This window comes from Sus scrofa, chromosome 14 (genome assembly GCF_054392235.1).
Source record: "Sus scrofa isolate SSC_HxYL_T2T_F1_AM1 chromosome 14, Sscrofa_HxYL_maternal_Yorkshire_Landrace_v2.0, whole genome shotgun sequence".
Classification (NCBI taxonomy): Eukaryota; Metazoa; Chordata; class Mammalia; order Artiodactyla; family Suidae; genus Sus; species Sus scrofa.
In genome coordinates this window covers 77,589,807-77,608,264 of record NC_139396.1, presented here as the reverse complement: position 1 = coordinate 77,608,264, position 18,458 = coordinate 77,589,807, and the positions used below count along the sequence as shown (strand labels likewise).

General features: G+C 38.9%; 1 protein-coding gene across 6 annotated transcripts in view; it reads right to left on the bottom strand.

The window, feature by feature from the left end:
- The window catches only part of LYST (lysosomal trafficking regulator), a 200,495-nt gene that overhangs the window by 71,146 nt on the left and 110,891 nt on the right, over window positions 1–18,458 (bottom strand). For 4 of the 6 annotated variants that reach the window (XM_021073151.2, XM_084996832.1, XM_021073152.2 and 1 more), the window contains exons 23-28: window positions 14,499–15,129; window positions 13,345–13,522; window positions 9,914–10,083; window positions 8,197–8,427; window positions 6,230–6,396; window positions 5,235–5,384 (exon numbers count right to left, since the gene is read on the bottom strand). In XM_021073151.2, the coding sequence (XP_020928810.2) occupies window positions 5,235–5,384; window positions 6,230–6,396; window positions 8,197–8,427; window positions 9,914–10,083; window positions 13,345–13,522; window positions 14,499–15,129 (1,527 nt within the window). The remainder of the gene's footprint in view (window positions 1–5,234; window positions 5,385–6,229; window positions 6,397–8,196; window positions 8,428–9,913; window positions 10,084–13,344; window positions 13,523–14,498; window positions 15,130–18,458) is intronic. The other 2 variants (XM_021073154.2, XM_021073156.2) reach the window with 1 other exon arrangement.

Genomic DNA, 18,458 nt, shown 5'->3' with positions numbered 1-18,458 from the left:
GACAAAACAAAGCAAATAAAAAGAAAAAATTCATAACCAGGATATATTCAAGATTAATATCATCAGATTATGTCCTTAGTTTAAGCCGATTCTTTCTAATGTCTACATGACAGCTTTCATGCCGTGTAAGTGATAACCACCATTGAAAGACAGAGCATAAGAGAATGTTAAGTCTTCTCTAGGTCTATGTACTTGAAAAAGTGGGAGGTATTCCATGTCATGAAGCTGTGCTGAGCTAGTGTGGCCTCACATGCAGGGCTTTCAAGCCCAGTTTCCTTATATGCAAGATGTGGGTCGGAAAGTGGAATAGAGCCTACCTCACAGGTAGGCATTTGTCACTATCTGATGTTATATGAAACATATTTGTTTACAGGCTTATTGACCATTTTATCCAGTAAACTATAAGTTCCATGGGGGCAGATAAGGTAACAACTGGTACATGGCTGATGCTTAGTAGATATTTGATGGCTAAATGAATGGATAAAGAGGGTTGTTCTGTGGATTAAGTAAAATAGTGGGTGTGAAACACAATGCCTGCCTCATAAAAAAAGTTAATAGTTGGTATTGTTATTAATGGTTGAAATATAAAGGAAACTGGAGTTCCCACTGTAGCTCAGTGGTAACGAACCTGACTAGTATCCATGAGGATGTGGGTTTGATCCCTGGCGTTGCTCAGTGGTTTAAGGATATGGCATTGCCATGAGCTGTGGTGTAGGTCACAGACATGACTCAGATCTGGTGTGGCTGTGGCTGTAGTGGAGGCCAGCAGCTACAATTTGACCACTAGCCTGGAAACTTCCATTTGCCGCAGGAGTGGCCCTAAAAAGGCAAAAAATAAAGGAAAAGATATAAAGGAAACTCATTTGTATATGAATTATGTCAATAACACATTTATACACACATACACACACGCAATAATTATTTATTACAGTTTAAAAGTATGTGGGAGTTCCTGTTGTGGCACAGCAGAAACAAATCTGACTAGTATCCATGAGGATATGGGTTCGATCCCTGGCCTTACTCATTGGGTTAAGGATCCAGCATTGCCATGAGCCATGGTGTAGGTTGCAGATGTGGTTTGGATCTGGCATTGCTTTGGTTGTGGTGTAGGCTGGCAGCTGCAGCTCCGATTCACCCCTAGCCTGGGAACTTCCATATGCTGCAGGTGGCAGCCCTAGGGGAAAAAAAAGTATGTGAAGTTCTTTAAATAACACTCTAATGTTTACTTCTCCCTTTGTGTATTAAGATGATGAGTAAAGGTTTTCACATTGATAAGCAGAAAAGTGAAAAAAATACATATATAAAAATGTACATTGCTATCTTTTTGTAATAGTAAAAGCAAATAAGTTAAAAACAAACCCATTTATTGATAACATGGAAGGAGATCATGACAAACCAACATAACAGGTTATTACAATTATTAAAGATATTAAAATATATTAATATATTAAGTATACTATATAGAAAAAGTATCTATAATATATTGATTAGAAATCAAAATCAGTTTACAAACACAGAGGGTGAGTATGATACTAGGTTTAGGCAAAATTCTCTCTCTCCCTCTCATCCATGTCTAGAGCAAGAAAAAAAGACACAGGCACTAGGGAACTGGTGCTGTGCTCACTGGGTAGTAGGGAACCGTAGGAGCTGTAGAGCAGAATAGCACACGAGTCAGTCTGTAAGATGATCAATCTGGCCATAAAGTAGTAGCTAATGCCTCCAAGAGTATGAGGACAGGAAATCTGGGTTAAGAGGACAGGGCTGCTGAAGAAACACTGGTCCCAGGCCACGGACATCCTGGGGTTCACACTTGGAGGAAATCTGTCTACAATCTAGGAATGTGCATGGCTGTAACAGAAGCTGCCCCCACACTCCTGCTGAAGAAGCAGGGTGGCTGTGGGCTCGGAGATGTCACTTGTCTCAGAAGGTTTCAATAAATGCTGTGTGTCTATTTAGGGGAAAAAACCTCCCCCTTACAAACATCTATCACTAATGAGAACAGCTAGTTTGAAATCTTTGAATGAACAGTTCGTCACCTAAATGATGGAAATATAAATCCCTCGCTTGAGTCTCATGAACGAATGGACTTAAGTGAGCTTCTATAACCACACTGCTCGGAAGCAGAGGAACCTGTGTATCTTTTGTATTGATAGTGTGTAAAGCCAATATACTTTTGACAATAACCTTTGACTAATATTAAACAAACAAAACACAGACTTTCCCAAATACATGCATAAAACAACATGGAAGGAAATACAAAGCAACTATTTAACACATAAAAAGTGGTATTTGGTAAATGGGTTTGCAAAGAATTTAAATAAAGTAGTATCTGAAACAGGACGAATTCTTGGGAGAGGCCTGAGAGAGATGTAAAGATCTGACAGAGCTGGAAGGAGTGGGCATGGGGAAGGGCACAAAGATGCGTGTCAGGCCTCACTCCTGCGGTCTCCATCTCTAGGCTTCAGAGGACCAGTGACACGAGGAAGCTGGACTGGATGGCTTTCAAGGTGCTCTATCAAATTCAAAATTTGAAGGATTCTATAAGCCTCACATGGCCTACAGCATTGACTGAGATAGTATGAAAAATACAAGCCACAAAAGAAGAGGCTAGAGGAGTCAGGGAGAAAAATGGAGAATGGTTTACAAAAAGGACTAAAAGTCTCTTAACCACTTAAAAATGCTTCAAACGAACAAAAAATAAACAATAACAAACTTGGAGCTCTGCAGGGCTTGCTCTCAGGTTCAAGGTGATAAAAATGCTAGTATTTCAAGAGAGAGATGACAGACTGTTAGAGAAATCACAAACAGAAAATAGCAAAAGGTTATTGTGTTAGTTCAGGCACAAGCAAATCATAAACTAAAGCAGGAATCTCAGTATAAAAGCAAAGAAGAAATGGCTATGAGAATGAGAAATGTTAAGGAAGGAAACAGCAGAGATTTGTGACAGTAGGACAGGTATACTTTTCTCTGTGAATGGAGGGGGAAATCCATCCAAGAGGTCTCAGACTATCTAAGAAATCCTGCAAAGGAAAGGTGGCCCAAGGCATGCAGGCAGCTGAGCATTACTGCTGGGAGGGGTAAAGGACAGAATTCTACCCAGGTCAAAAGAGGGTCAACTGGGAGCAAAGCTCAAGAGGAGAGACTATATTCAGATATTAATTTAAGGAAGGATGCCCAGGATGATATGTTTAGTTATGTGGATGTTTTAGAAGTTTTATTTACATAAGCTTTCATTCAGCATAATGTAAACACAGTCCTGTGAAGCAATCAATATATACTTAATAGCTTTCCTCTACAGATGAGTGTTTCAAGTGGTTTTTTTTTTTTTTTTAGTTTCATCAAAGTATAGTTAATTTACAAGGCTGTGATAATTTCTGCTGTACAACAAAGTGACCCAGTCATACTTATACACATATCCATTCTCTCTTAAATTCTTTTCCCACATAGGTAATCACAGAATACTGGGTAGAGTTCTCTGTGCTGTAGAGCAGGTCCCCATTGGTCAATCGTTCTGTATACTTCAGTGTGCAGATGCCAATCCCAAATCCCCAGTCCATCCCTCCCATCCCCCTACCACCTGTCCCCTCTGGTAACCTTAAGTTTTTCAAAGTCTATGAATCTGTTTCTTGTCTGCAAATAAGTTCATTTATATCCTTTTTTTTAAGTTCCACATATAGGTGATATCATATAATGTTGGTCTTTCACTGTCTAACTTCACTTGGTATGATAGTTTCTAGGTTCATCCATGTTGCTGCAAATGGCATTCATGTGGTTTTAAAATCTGGTTTAGTACAGAACACAATGAAGTAGTTTAACATAGGTAGATGGGTAGAAGAAAGATTTGAGGAGTTCCCGTCGTGGCTCAGTGGTTCAAGAAACTGACTAGGAACCATGAGGTTGAGGGTTTGATCCCTGGCCTTGCTCAGTGGGTTAAGGATCCAGTGTTTCCGTGAGCTGTGGTGTAGGTGGCAGATGCAGCTTGGATCTGGCGTTACTGTGGCTGTGGCTGGAGGCTATAGCTCTGATTAGGCCCCTAGCCTGGGAACCTCTATATGCCGCAGGTGTGGCCCTAGAAAAGACCGAAAAAAAAAAAAAAGAAAAGAAAAGAAAAGAAAAAAGAAAGATTTGGATTGAAAAGCCCTTACGAGTGTAAGGTGATTAACCTTCAAACAGCTTACTAAGTACTCTGGAGATACATGCGTGTAAGCATGTACATATACATCCACGACATACAGACGTATATGTATATGGGTGTGCACATACAGAGCCAATGTGCATGTCTTTATGAATTATGCTGAATATGCTGTCTTTCTGAATTATGTGTATTTAGGTCAGAGTGGATTTTTGTGGAAAAATAAGTCTAACAAAATTAATAATTATTATTTGATGATATGTCCTCATTTAGAGCAGGCCCTAAGGAAACACGCATAACTTAAGGATACCTGAGACAACATCATCTCCTGCCTTGACTCCTGCAACAGCCTCCTCCCTGGACCTCCCACCACCTTTCTTATTTCCTCTAAACCACTCTCTATACAGAAGCCAAAGCGGTCTTTACAAAATAAAAATCTAGTTATGTCATGCCACCTACTTAAAGACCTCTGATAGCTTCCTCTTAGCATGAAATCTAAACTCCTTAGCATGGCCGGTATGATTACTCATGAGCTGGTTCATGCTGCCCTGTACAGCCTCATCTGGTTTCAATGTCTTACCAGGAACTACAGGTGAGCTAAATGGTGTTCTTTCAGTTCTCTGAATGATCTGGGCTTTTTCCTGCCTCAGGACCTGCACAGGAGCTGTTCATTATGTCTGTAACACTCCACCTCTGAACCTCACTAACTCCCTTCTCATCCCTCACACTGAAATCTCACTTCCCTCAGAGACCTCCCTGACTCTGGGTGTAAATCAGGTTGCCTATTTTGGTATCTACCTTTCCCTACTATTTCATAGTAGAAGGGTAGAATCTGTGCCTTTTTTTTTTCCATCAACAAATATTGTATCTTCAACATTTAACACAGTGCTTGGCACAGGGTAGGTGCTCAAGAGATAACTGGATGAGAAAAGCACTACAAAGAAAGCAGCAGAATAATTTTCTCTGGGAGGAAAACCTTCTCAAGTTTATAGTTTAACTTTTTAAACAAATAAATCTTTTAAAAATGTGAATGATATCAGATATACAGGAGAGTCAAGAAACCTTCAGTTTATACTCATTTAAATATTATTTCAATACTCACCAGCAATGCTCTTTCGCTTCTGAAACATTGCATGGTGGGAAGCAGGTGACTGGAATGAACTCATAAGGTTTTCAGAGTCATGATTTGCAGTAGTCCTTATAAATTCCATAGCAGCCTGGAGAACTCTCAACTGCAGTGCAATAGCCATATCTAAAAAAAGAACATACCAGAATGTTTTCAAGTTATGTGGTTGTTAATTTTTAATTGAATTATCTTCAGGTAATATCAAAACTGCCAATAATGTTTTATTAGACATAAACTAAAAATTTTTGACCAACATGGGTGCCTGATGGTAATAAACATTTAACTGTCTCTAAAAGCATTTTAAAAGCAAATATCCCAATGATCACCATTAAAAAAAAAAAATCAATGGAAAAATACTAGCTCACAAATTTATTTCATTTTATGTAATTGTTTTAAAGGACACGCTTTTTTCTTTTTATGGCTATATCTGCAGCATGTGGAAGTGCCCAGGCCAGGGGTTGAATCAGAGCTGCAGCTGCCTGCCTATACCACAGTCACAGCAACACCAAATCCTTAACCCACTGAGGGAGGCCAGGGATCCAATCTGCATTGGGTCCTTAACTCACTAAGCCACAACAGGAATGCCAGAAGAGGCTTTGTAATATGTAAGGCAGAACTTTAACCAGAAATTCTCCCATTTTTCTGAAGATTTGCCATTAAAGAAAACTAAAGGGCATTATTATTTAACATAAGCCTTTTAATTCTACTTGGTAAGAAAAATCAGCAGCTTCTTTTAAGGATATGTTGCCAGCTGCTAATTACATCAAGGCATCATTTTTTTATTCTTGCTACTTAAAAAGTTTTCTTTTTAAACCTGGTAAACAAAGGATGAACCTTTAGCGAAACAGTTTCTCTCCTCTAATCCACTCTCTCTATAGTAGCCAGAGAAAGGGATTAGGTTTGAATAACATTTTGGGTTATTATACAACTTCCCCCCCCCAAAAAAAAAACCTATAAAAATTAAATCTTACTTTGTGTCCTCTTGTTTTTGCTATTTTGAAGATATCCCAGCAGTACAATAAGGTCTTCAATAACTCTAAAATATTGTGAGCCTGAGGAACTGCAAGCATGAATTGTAACTGCTATGAACAGTTGCTGTATATCACAAGCAAGCAATTTGTATTCATTCAAAGGAATGCTAAAGGAAAAGAACAGAGAATTTAAGGCAAAAAGAACTGGTTGAAATTCCTGTTCTGCCAGCATTCATTCCTGCATGCATTCATTCAGTATCAATCCCCCACTTACTCTGTGGCAGGTCCTGTGAACTACGTGCTGGGAATAGAAATATGAAGACATGCTTTGACCCCTGTCAACATTTGGCTTGCAGAGCACCAGACTAGTGAACAGATAACTATAAACAGTAAATGGTGGTAAGGGTAACAAGAGGGATTAACCCCAGGCACTGTGGGGATGCACAGGCAGCTTCCCAGCCACAGTAAAGGGGAGGATTCTGTGGGTCTGAACAGGAATATTCTGAGAAGGCTTCACAGAGATGGTGAAATTGAATAAATAACCTAACCTCTCTGAATCTCACTTATACAAATTATAGTTGTTTTAAGGATTAAAAGAGATAATAGATTTGAACCTATATTAATCACTGATAAGTGCCTAGCAAATATGAACTAGTTACTTCTGTTCCTAAATTTTTAATCTCTATAATCTTTCTCAGTTTAAGACAGTAAGTCTTTCCATTAACTTTTTCAAAATCAAGCAGGAGTTAGAAATGGTAATTGTTTGGGCTAATAAATAGAGTAGCATAGGGGACACTCAGTGAAATACAATTTATTTAGAACAACAACAGCAACAAGCTGCTTTTATTTTTTTAATGTAATTTTTTTTTTTTTTTTTTTTTGCCAAACCCTCGGTATGCAGAAATTCCTGAGCCAGGGGTTGAACCTGTGCCACGGCAGTGATAACACTGAGTCCTTAACTGGCTGAGCCATCAGAGAACTCAAAAACTGTTTGTAGAAGGAACCTGCCACTACTCTTCCCAAGTAGTTCTAATTTCATGCACTGTGCTGTAAGCAAGACTAAATGATTTAAGGAAATACAATCCTTTGCACCTCTTTGTATTTCTCATCTGTGTAGCACACAGGCATTTAGACACACCTAAATAAAACAGGTGCCCCCCAAAAACTGAACTGAGCTGAGTACAAGGAGTCCTCTCTTGTACCCCGAGAGCCTCCTTGGCCTAGAGAATCACCAATGGTATGCTCTGTCTTCTCTGCAAAATTTATTTAATATTTAATGCTTCAGTGCAGTAAGATGGTGCTTCTGGAGATGTGCCTTTTAATACTATAAAATGTTATACTATAAAAATGTTACACTGTGTATCATAAATGCAGATACCAAAGGTACAATATCCAAATAAATATATCATCTCCTCCCATATTTTTTAGAGTTGTTAATCAATCTGGTGAGCAGTTATTTGCCAATGTACTTGGGCTATTAGAAACTCCATTATGGTGGCAGACAGCTAATGTCATATGCTGAAAGTGGAGAGCATGGCGACCTCAAAGCTCAGGCTTCTGAAGTGAGACAGATCCAGCCTCAAGTTCTCTATTTACTAGCTGTGTGACCTTCAAGAAGTTACTATATCTTTCTAATCTTCAATTTCCTAGTCCTGATGGGGATAACAATTTTTATAAGACTACTGTGGAAGCTTGGTAAGTACGTCTGAGGACAGTTAAATTTATTCAACTTGTTTTCAGGTTCTAAATACCTAAAAGTAGATCATATAAACACCTTCTTTTTCACCAAAATTTATTGAAAATGATGGAAAATATGCCCCCCAAATTTGATGTAATCACTTCTGGAGCAATGAAATTCTTTGAGAGTATTATGAAATATCAGATGTTTTAATGTAACTTGTCACTAAAGTTTTTCCCTTTCCACAGTTTTTATCAGATGTCATTTTAAACAATGATTTAAAACTTACTTCTTTTCCAATCCATTCAGGGCTGCTACTGTATTACATAACACGTAGAGCAGACCATTATCCAACAACATATCTGCGACCTTGGAACACGAATTTAATATTTGGAGAAGAAGGAAGAGAGCGCTGTGCAAGAGCATGTGGTCATATAAGGAGGTCTCTATGAGTCCCAGAACAGGGATGAGAGACCACTTTTGAAAGAGTCCCATGTTTTTCACATCTTCCAGGTCAAATCTACAATATATCATACACAGTTAAGAGCATGTTAGAAGCAAGTAGAAGCATGAAATAAGGAAAAATGATTGTAATATGGGTCATTTTGTTGACCTGATTTTGAAGCGAAAAACATACATTAGGGTGGCAAGGATTCTTAACCTTTTTTTAGATCATAGACCTCTCCCATAATAAGATGAAAGGTGTGGCTAGACGTCTGTCTCTAGGTAAATGCACAAATATTCAAGTGGAACATGTATACAATTTCATGGTTTTAACTGACTCACTTTAATTCGTCCATGAACCCCTGTTCTACATAGCAAGCGCACAGAAAAAAAAATATTATACACAGTAACTGCAAGACAGGGCTAGGAAAAAGAGGTCTAGTAAAAGGAATGGATCTCGAGTTCTTGTTCCAACATTATATGCCTCTGTGGTGGAGGGAAATTATGTGCTTTATACCTCGCTTTCCTTATCTGTCAAATACGTGCAGCGGTATTCTACCTTTTTCTCAAGGTTGTCATGAGAATCAAATGAGATAATGCAGAATTGCTTTGAAAAAGCCAAAAGCTGTATGCAAATGAAAAGTACTACTGCTGTTACTGCGATTATAAGTAAATTCCACAAGGTCTGAATTGATCTCCTTACAAATAAGTAGGAGACAGTGATAATAAAAAGGCATATATTCCCCTCTACTTTATCACACAGAAATTACAGCTTCATTTTTCTGCCAAACTTGGCTTGGGAGAAGAATATTCTTTAATGTTTGGACTTATGTGCTAATCCTTCAGCATTACATCCAGGTCAGGCAATCAGTGCACTGGATTCCAGGTGAGGGACCGGCTCTTCTCCTGGGTGACCTGGATCTCTTGAGGGGGAGAGGAACTTCTCTATGGATCACTTGGTAACCTGCTGCTGAGACCACGGGAGCACCTTCTTCTCAGTTAACCTTCTCAGGTTAATACTATAGGCCAAATCTTTTTTTTTTTTTTCTTTCTGTCTTTTTAGGGCCACACCCGTGGCACATGGAGGTTCCCAGGCCAGGGGTCCAGTCGGAACTGTAGCCGCCAGCCGACGCCAAAGCCACAGCAACGTGGGATCTGAGCCGCCTATGTGACCTACACCACAGCTCATGGCAACGGTGGACCCTTAACCCACTGAGTGAGGCCCAAGGATTGAACCCATGTCTTCATGGATGCTAGTAGGGTTCCTAAGCCACTGAGCCACAATGAGAACTTCCAATAGAGGCCAAGTCTTAACTATCACTTTCTTTCATTTAATGCAGCATATACTTCTTGCTAGTTCTAGCTAGTGAATGAAATACAAAGGAAGAAGTTACATTAGAAAGACTATCATATGTAAAATAATAAATGGATTCATATGGAAAATGACTTTTAGCAGATTTTTTTCTAAGTGTGACCAAATAATTTTGTCAAGAGTCAGTTTACTAAATTTTACATTTAAGACAAAAGATCCTCAATTCTGATATAGGGAAGAACCCACTTACTCTTCATCAAGGCCAATACGCCGGCCAAAGAACATTTCAATGAAGCATTCTAACAATTCCTGAGTTCCTCGATGAAGGTACAACTGGTTTGCTAGCAAGGAAAAGCCACGATTCTTCAGAAATTTATCTTTTTGTTCCTTTGATGCTCTATGAAAAAATGCATCTAACAGCTAAAGAAAAAAAATTAAGATATTTAGATAATGCATTAAAATTTTATATAATGTATCCAAGTCAGTGTGTGTATTATAGTGGCAAATTTGTTTAATTATATATATACAGAACATAGAAAGCTAAATAAAGTGCCACCTCCATAGCAAAAGAAAATAAACCCTGTCTCTGACTAGCATGGAATGCTAACGATGACTCTGTCTTGGTGATCTTAATACTTTTGTGATGGGAAACTAGCTCTTCAGCTGAGCGTGGACACATAGGAGACTGGCAGTCTTAGTTGATTATAAGTAGAATATTTGTGCCTAATTCTAATTCTGAAGGAAGAAAAATCAGTCAACATTGTACTATGCTGTTTCGAAAACACACATATATATCCTAGGCCTCTATTTTTTCTAGACTTTTTTTTTTTAAGCTTTTTATTTACTTATTTTTTCCCACTGTACAGCAAGTGGATCAAGTTATCCTTACATGTATACATTTTTCCCCACCCTTTGTTCTGTTGCAATATGAGTATCTAGACATAGTTCTCAATGCTACTCAGCAGGATCTCCTTGTAAGTTTATTCTAAGTTGTATCTGATAACCCAAGCTCCTGATCCCTCCCACTCCCTCCCTTTCCCATCAGGCAGCCACAAGTCTATTTTCCAAGTCCATGATTTTCTTTTCTGGAGATGTTCATTTGTGCTGGATATTAGATTCCAGTTATAAGTGATATCATATGGTATTTGTCTTTGTCTTTCTGGCTCATTTCACTCAGTATGAGATTCTCTAGTTCCATCCATGTTGCTGCAAATGGCATTATGTCATTTTTTATGGCTGAGTAGTATTCCATTGTGTATATATACCACATCTTCCTAATCCAATCATCTGTTGATGGACATTTGGGTTGTTTCCATGTCCTGGCTATTGTGAATAGTGCTGCAATGAACATGTGGGTGCATGTGTCTAGACTTCTTGAGACATTATTTATCCTGAGCTTGGCCTAAATTTCCATTCCTTCCCAGCATCTTATATGCAACATGTGTACAAAGTAATTATATCCCTCCCACATTCCCTTCTTCCATGGCTCTGATATAGGAGGAGCACCGTCCTCCTCTCACTTTTGGCTTCACCTTGTCTTGATCCCCACATGAAGGCCTCTCTCCTCCATGTCAGCGAATGTCTCTCAAACCTGTCTGTCCTGTGACTTCACACCTCTCCATCTCAGGAACTCATCACCTCTCCCCTGGACCACTGTGCTAGCCTGCGAACAGAATCCTTCCACCTCTCTCTCCTTGGCAATCACTCCCCCACTGGGGTGATAGACTATTCTTCTCAAAACACACACCTCTTCACTGCCCTACTTAAAACACTTTCTAAGTTTACAACATAATACAAAATAAACGTTTTGCAGGAACCCTTCCCTGGCTCCATCAGAATTAACTGCTTTCCTATGCTCCATTCTTCTTTGTTAACACTATTGTTGAAGCATTCATCAGAGACATTTTACTTCTGGGAATATGTTTCTCTCCCCCAGTGGACTGTAACTGCTTGAATGCAGGGGCTTATATTATTCCCCTTTACACATCACTTGGCAACAAGCCCAGAGTTTTACACATGAAATGAAAGCTAAGTAAATACTGGATTGAACTGCAACTGATTAAACAATATCCTACATCAAGACACACTGAGAAAATGAGACTTTTTAAGAGATCATTTCAATACTGGGTTTGTTTTCTAATGGAAACCACTCATATCAAATATTTATTCATTGAACAATATACCAAGGATCTTTTATATATTAGACACAAGATGTGTACCCTCATGGAGCTTATAGTCCAACATGGAAGATTAAAAAAAAAAGGTACACTCATCTGTTGATGGACCTTTAGGTTGTTTCCATGTCTTAGCTATTGTGAATAGTGCTGCAATGAACACAGGGATGCATGTATCTTTTTGAATGAATGTTTTGTCTGGATATATGCCCAGGAGTGGGATTGCTGGATCATGCAGTAGATCTATATTTAGTTTTCTGAGGAACCTCAGTACTGTTTTCCACACTGGTTGTACCAATTTACATTCCCACCAACAGTGACAGAGGGTTCCCTCTTCTTCACACCCTCTCTAGCATTTGTTATTAATTATGGCCATTAATGACTTATTAATGATGGCCATTCTGACCAGTGTGAGATGGTACCTCATTGCAGTTCTGATTTGCATTTCTCTAATAATTAGCAATATTTAGCATCTTTTCATGTGCCTACAGGCTAAACATTTGTCTTCTTTGGAGAAATGTCTAGTAAAGTCTTTTGCCCATTTTTCGATTAGGGTTGTTTTGGTTTTTTTGGTTGTTGAGTTGTATGAGTTGTTTGTATATTAAGAAGATGTGGTACATATATACAATGGAATACTACTCAGCCATAAACAAGGACAAAATAATGCCATTTGCAGCAACATGGATACAACTAGAGATTCTCATACTGAGTAAAGTAAGTCAGAAAGATAAAGACAAATACCATATGATATCACTTATATCTGGAATCTAAAATATGGCACAGATGACCCTATCTACAAAACAGAAGCAGATCAGTGACATAGAGAACAGACTTGTGGTTGCTGGGAGGAAAGAGGAGGGAGTGGAATGGATGAGGACTTTGGGGTTAGTAAATCAAACTATTACATTTGGAATGCATGGGCAATGGGGTTCTACTGTACAGCACAGGGAGCTATGCCAATATCTTGGGTTAGAACATGAAGGAAGATAGTATAAAAAAAAGAATGTATATTTATGTTTGATTGGGTACTTTGCTGTATAGCAGAAACTGAAGGAACATTGTAAATCAACTATACTTTAAAAAAGTAAACAAATAAATAATTTAAGACATAACAAAGATGCTATCATAGAACAAATAAGGAGTAGGGCTAGAAGGAAGCAACTGTGAAAGATGATCAGGGAAGGTTTCTTTGAGAAGGTGACATATGAGCTGAAACATAAAGTAAATGTCTAAGATTTGATGACTGCAAGAAGACTTCCAATGGACTATGTGTTCCCTATAATCAGTAACCTAAAAAACATACTGATATGAATTCATATATGAAGGAGAGCTTAAAATTGGATGATAATACCTATAAAAATAGGAGTAAGAATTAAACTCCTATCAGTTCATTATGCCTAAGAATAAAAGAAAGCTCTAGGTCTACTTTAACATTATATTCAAAGTTTAAATGACACGTATATTTATTTTTCCAAAATTAAACAACATATTTAGTATCAGTCCTTACTTTAATAACTCCTTGCTGTATAGCAGGCGATGGGTGGTTAACGAGGACTAAAAGCGTATCTGCGTGAATCAGCTTGTCCAGCACCTCTTCTAGCATGATGTCAGGCAGGATGAGAAGAACTCCACTTAAGAGCTCATATAACCCACAGCATATAGGTACCAGGCAGTCTTCAGTTACACTAAAACAAAGACCCAAGAAGTCTTACTAACACAGTATCAAGCAGCAAAGTAGTACATCACGATTACCTTAAGAATGGTGATAAGGATAATAATTTCCACATTTTGAAATGAGAGCTCATAATGTTTAAAAAATGTTTCTTGATCTAAGAAACATGTTGTTTTGTGATTAAGAAATTGGCCATCACTTTTTATCAGTGCTATTTTTAAAGTATATAGTCTGCTAAACGCTAGTCTATTCTACATATATGATTTCCAACAGCCACTTGTGCTACTTAAACTATTTAAAATTAAGTAAAAAATGCCGTTGCTCAGCTGTACTGGCCACATTTCAAGTGCTCGGCCTGCTACAATATCTACTGCATTGGCTGGCACAGCTGAACATGTCCATTATCACAGAAAATTTCACTGACAGTGCTGGCTGAGATGCTTTTAGAAACAATAATAAATTGTATACTTTCCCTGAACCATAGAGTTTTTTCCTCTATTAACCATATGGAGTTAAATAAACCACAAGATATTTTTTTCTTGAAGAAGTATGATTTAGCTGTTGGTTAAATATGGGATTCATGGAGGTCCTACAGTGGCTCAGTGGAAATGAATGCTACTAGTATTCATGAGGATGTGAGTTTGATCCCTGGCCTTGCTCAGAGTTAAGGATCTGGTGTTGCCATGAGCTATAGTGTTGGTCACTGACTCGGCTTGGATCTGGCGTTGCTGTGGCTGTGATGTAGGCCAGCGGCTATAGCTCCGATTTGACCTCTAGCTGGGGAACTTCTATATGCCACAGGTGTGGCCCGAAAAAGACCAAAAAAAAAAAAAAATGGGATTCATTATCACCTTGTATTAAGGAGAAAGGTACCTTTGCTGTTAATATATGTTATAAAAGGTGACATAGCAAAGACATTTCTACAAGTACAGAGAGTCTTCAAAGAATAGTAAAAAGTGGGGGGCTGGTATAAAAACATGCAAAAGTACCTATGAGCACTCTTAGTTCGGCCGTCCTTCGGCTCATAACGGAGAGAAAAGGCAAAGTTTTCCCAGTCCTCTGTATTCCTGTCAACAAGACTTGGCCACCGGCCAACAGCTGCGGATCCGTTCTGGGAAGGAAAAGCCAGCCCGAGGCTGGCAATGGTGCTGTGGCTTCGCTGGAAAGAGGCCAGTCCCTTTAGGTGGTCAGGTCGGCGTGGGAAGGACTCGTCCCCAGGGCTGTCATCGTCTGACCTGGGCTCTGCTCCCAAGTCCTTGTGGTCAACTCTGACCACTGAAAGCTCTGCTGCTGCTCTTGGGACACCATTGGCAGCGGGCTGGGCTAAAAGGACAGGTTCCATTTCACAGACAGTTTGGGCAGACTCACAGCTACTGACGAAAGCATCTTCTCTGCTTTTCTTCAGTGTCTCCGAGCTCCCCGGAGGACTCTGTTTCTCTGGTTGGGAAGCAACATAATTATCTACGATATTTTGTAACTCATCAATACTACAACCCAAACTTCCAGTCAGTTTTCGTGGTTGTTTTTGAGGTGAAGAAGTGGGAAACGTTGGTAGGCTTCTAGAACGCAGCATGCTGGTGGTCATCTGCTGGGGAACAGAGCTGGAGGAAGTGTTTCCTGCTAAGAGTAAATGGAAAAACAGTATTTAAAAATCTATTTAGTGGGACCACTTCTTTTCTACATCAGCTACAACCGCACTCATCCAGTGAGGTTAAGGAATCCATACAGGATAATGATCAGAGCACAGAATGCTTAAAATTCTTAAGTGTTAAAGCTATTTTCTTTTTCTTTCTTTCTTTTTTTTTTTTTGTCTTTTTGCATTTTCTAGGGCTGCTCCCACGGCATATGAAGGTTCCCAGGCTAGGGGTTCAATGGGAGCTGTAGACGCCAGCCTACACCACAGCCACAGCAACATGGGATCTGAGCCGCGTCTGCAACCTCCACCACAGCTCACGGCAATGCCGGATCCTTAACCCACTGAGCAAGGCCAGGGATCGAACCTGCAACCTCATGGTTCCTAGTCAGATTTGTTAACCACTGTGCCACGATGGGAACTCCATCTTTTAACTACTTTTTAATTAAAATCTTCCCCCAAAACATATCTTTTCCTATCTCCTTAACAGAATACAATATTGACTGTGTGAAGTTATTAGGATTAATGGTTCTACTGCTGTGAAATGAAGTGGATTAAGTGGGACAATGTACCTCAGGCTAGTAGTCACTAGTAGGCAGTTCGGTACAGTGGAAAGAGTGTGGGCTTTGCAAGGAGATATAACTGGATTCAAGTGATAGCTCACTCAGTTAGGTGGCCTTAGGTAAGTCATTTAATTATATGCGTTTTTGTTTCTGCAAATGTAAAATGAGGGTTCAGAATGTCTACTTTGCAAGGCTGCTTTCAGGATTAAGTGAGATCATATTTGTGATGCACCTAGCACAATGCCTGCTCTATAACAGGTGCTCAATAAATGTACTTGGTGTTATTACTAGACTCACTGACTCCAGACTGTTCTTACTCCTCCATTTCTGAAATCACTTTTTGCTATTAGTGAGAAGAAATAGTTTTTTTCTCCATCTACTGTAGCTCTCTAATTTTCTGCTTCTTATGTTCTAAGCAGGAGGGGATTAGAAAAATCACTCTCACCCTAGTGCCTGGGATAAAAATGAACGCTACTTAAGGTGTGGTCTGTGGGCCAGGAGCATGGGCAAAAGTACCAGTGTGTGACTGTTAGAAATGTACATTCTCAGGCTCCACCCCAGATCTACTGAGTCAGAATAGATGAGGCATGGACCCAGGGATCTGTGTTTAACAAGCTTTCCAGGTGATTTTTCATAAAAGAAGCACTGACATAAAGTAAATAAGCACTGAATGAACTGCCCAGAGTTCAGGCTTTGCAGCAATAAAATAGCTCTGCAGCTCAGAAGTTTATCCTAGTTATTTCTGGATTGTGTTAGAGGAATAAGGCTGCTAAATGAGTCTATTCAAATGACCTGGAAAAAATGGGGGTCTGACTGTACTAATGTTTCAGAGTGATGCACAATGATTTTAAAAATGATACTTCCTATAAAATTACAAATAAAACTAATTGAAACATAGCCTTAAAATATTATGGTAATAGGCCATAAAACATGCTAGAATAACTAAAACACTCTGGGAGAGAGAAAACTGGAGACTATTACCCAGCTATCTCATGCTATCTATCCCTGTCTCTATCTTACCTGCCCATTTGATCATTTGTATTGGAGCTGGAGACAAGACTCGGTGGGACTGACAATAAGGAATGTCAGTAAGGAGGAGGATGGGAAAGGAAAAGAGAAGGAAAAGTCAAGACAGCCAGTTCACAATCAAGAGACGTGTATCTGTTTTTTCTCTATAAAAATAAAGAGGACGCAGTTTTTAAAGAACGAATTAGGAAGATAGCAAGTACTCTGAGTTTGAAGACTCGAAATAGAGGAGGTAAATGGTTCTGAATATAGAGAAAAATTGCAGGGCAGCATTAAAAGGCCAACTACAGATGCAGACCCTTTTGACAGTAGCATGCTCAGCAGTGTCAGGATGGTTGGACTGAGGAAAGGTTAGGGTTTGCCATATTAAGAGTGGTGAAAGGCCAAGGGCACAAGGAAGATGAAATAAAACTATTAGCGAATGGGATCTTGGCTAGAAGGGGAAACAGACAGAAGGAACTTGGGATGATGAAAAAGGAACCAGAAAGAGAAAGTCATGAGAGCGTAGGACACTTGAGTTTCAGAGGTGGAAAGATAGGAAGTTATGGGTAATTTGAGAGGGACTTCATTGAATCTGTATATTGCTTTGGGTAGCATGGCCATTTTTACAATGTTAATTTTTCCAACCCAGGAGCATGGAATATCCATTTCTTTGAATCCTCTTTAATTTCCTTGATTAATGTTTTATAGTTCTCAGCATATAAATCTTTCACCTCCTTGGTCAGGTGTATTCCCAGGTATTTAATTTTTTTGGGTGCAATTTTAAAAGGTATTGTATTTTTATATTCCTTTCCTAACATTTCATTGTTAGTATACAGAAATGCAACAGATTTCTGAATGTTAATCTTGTATCCTGCTACTTTGCTGAAATTTGTTGATCAGTTAGAGTAGTTTTGGGGTTGAGTCCTTAGGGTTTTCTATATATAGTATCATGTCATCTACATCCAGTGACAATTTTACTGCTTCTCTTTCAATTTGGATACCTTTTATTTTTGTTTGTCTGATTGCTGTGGCTAGGACTTCCAATACTATGTTGAATAAAAGTGGTGAGAGTGGGCATCCTTGTCTTGTTACAGATTTTAGAAGGAAAGCTTTGAGCTTTTCTCCATTGAGTATTATATTTGCTGTGGGTCTGTCACAAATGGCTTTTATTATGTTAAGGTATGTTCCCTCTATACCCACTTTGGTAAGAGTTTTTATCATGAATGGATGTTGGATTTTTGTCAAATGCTTTTTCTGCATCTATTGAGATGATCATGTGGTTTTTGACTTGTCTTTTGTGAAGGTGGTGCATGATGTTGATTGATTTGCATATGTTGAACTACCCTTGTGAACCTGGGGTGAATCCTACTTGGTTGCGGTGTATGATCCTTTTTATATGTTGTTGAATTTGATTGGCTAGAATTGTGTTGAGAATTTTTGTGTCTATATTCATCAAAGATATTGGCCTATAATTTTCTTTTCTGGTAGTATCTTTGTCTGGTTTTGGTATTAGGATTATGGTGGCATCATAGAATGTCTTTGGGAGTGTGCCCAAGACATTTTTCACAGATCTAGAACAAACAGTTCAAAAATTTAAATGGAACCACAAAATTCCCAGAATTGCCACAGCAATTCTGAGGAACAAAAACCAAGCAGGAATCATAACTCTCCCAGACTTCAGGCAATATTTCAAAGCCACAATAATCAAGACAGTGTGGTACTGGTACCAAAACAAAATACAGACC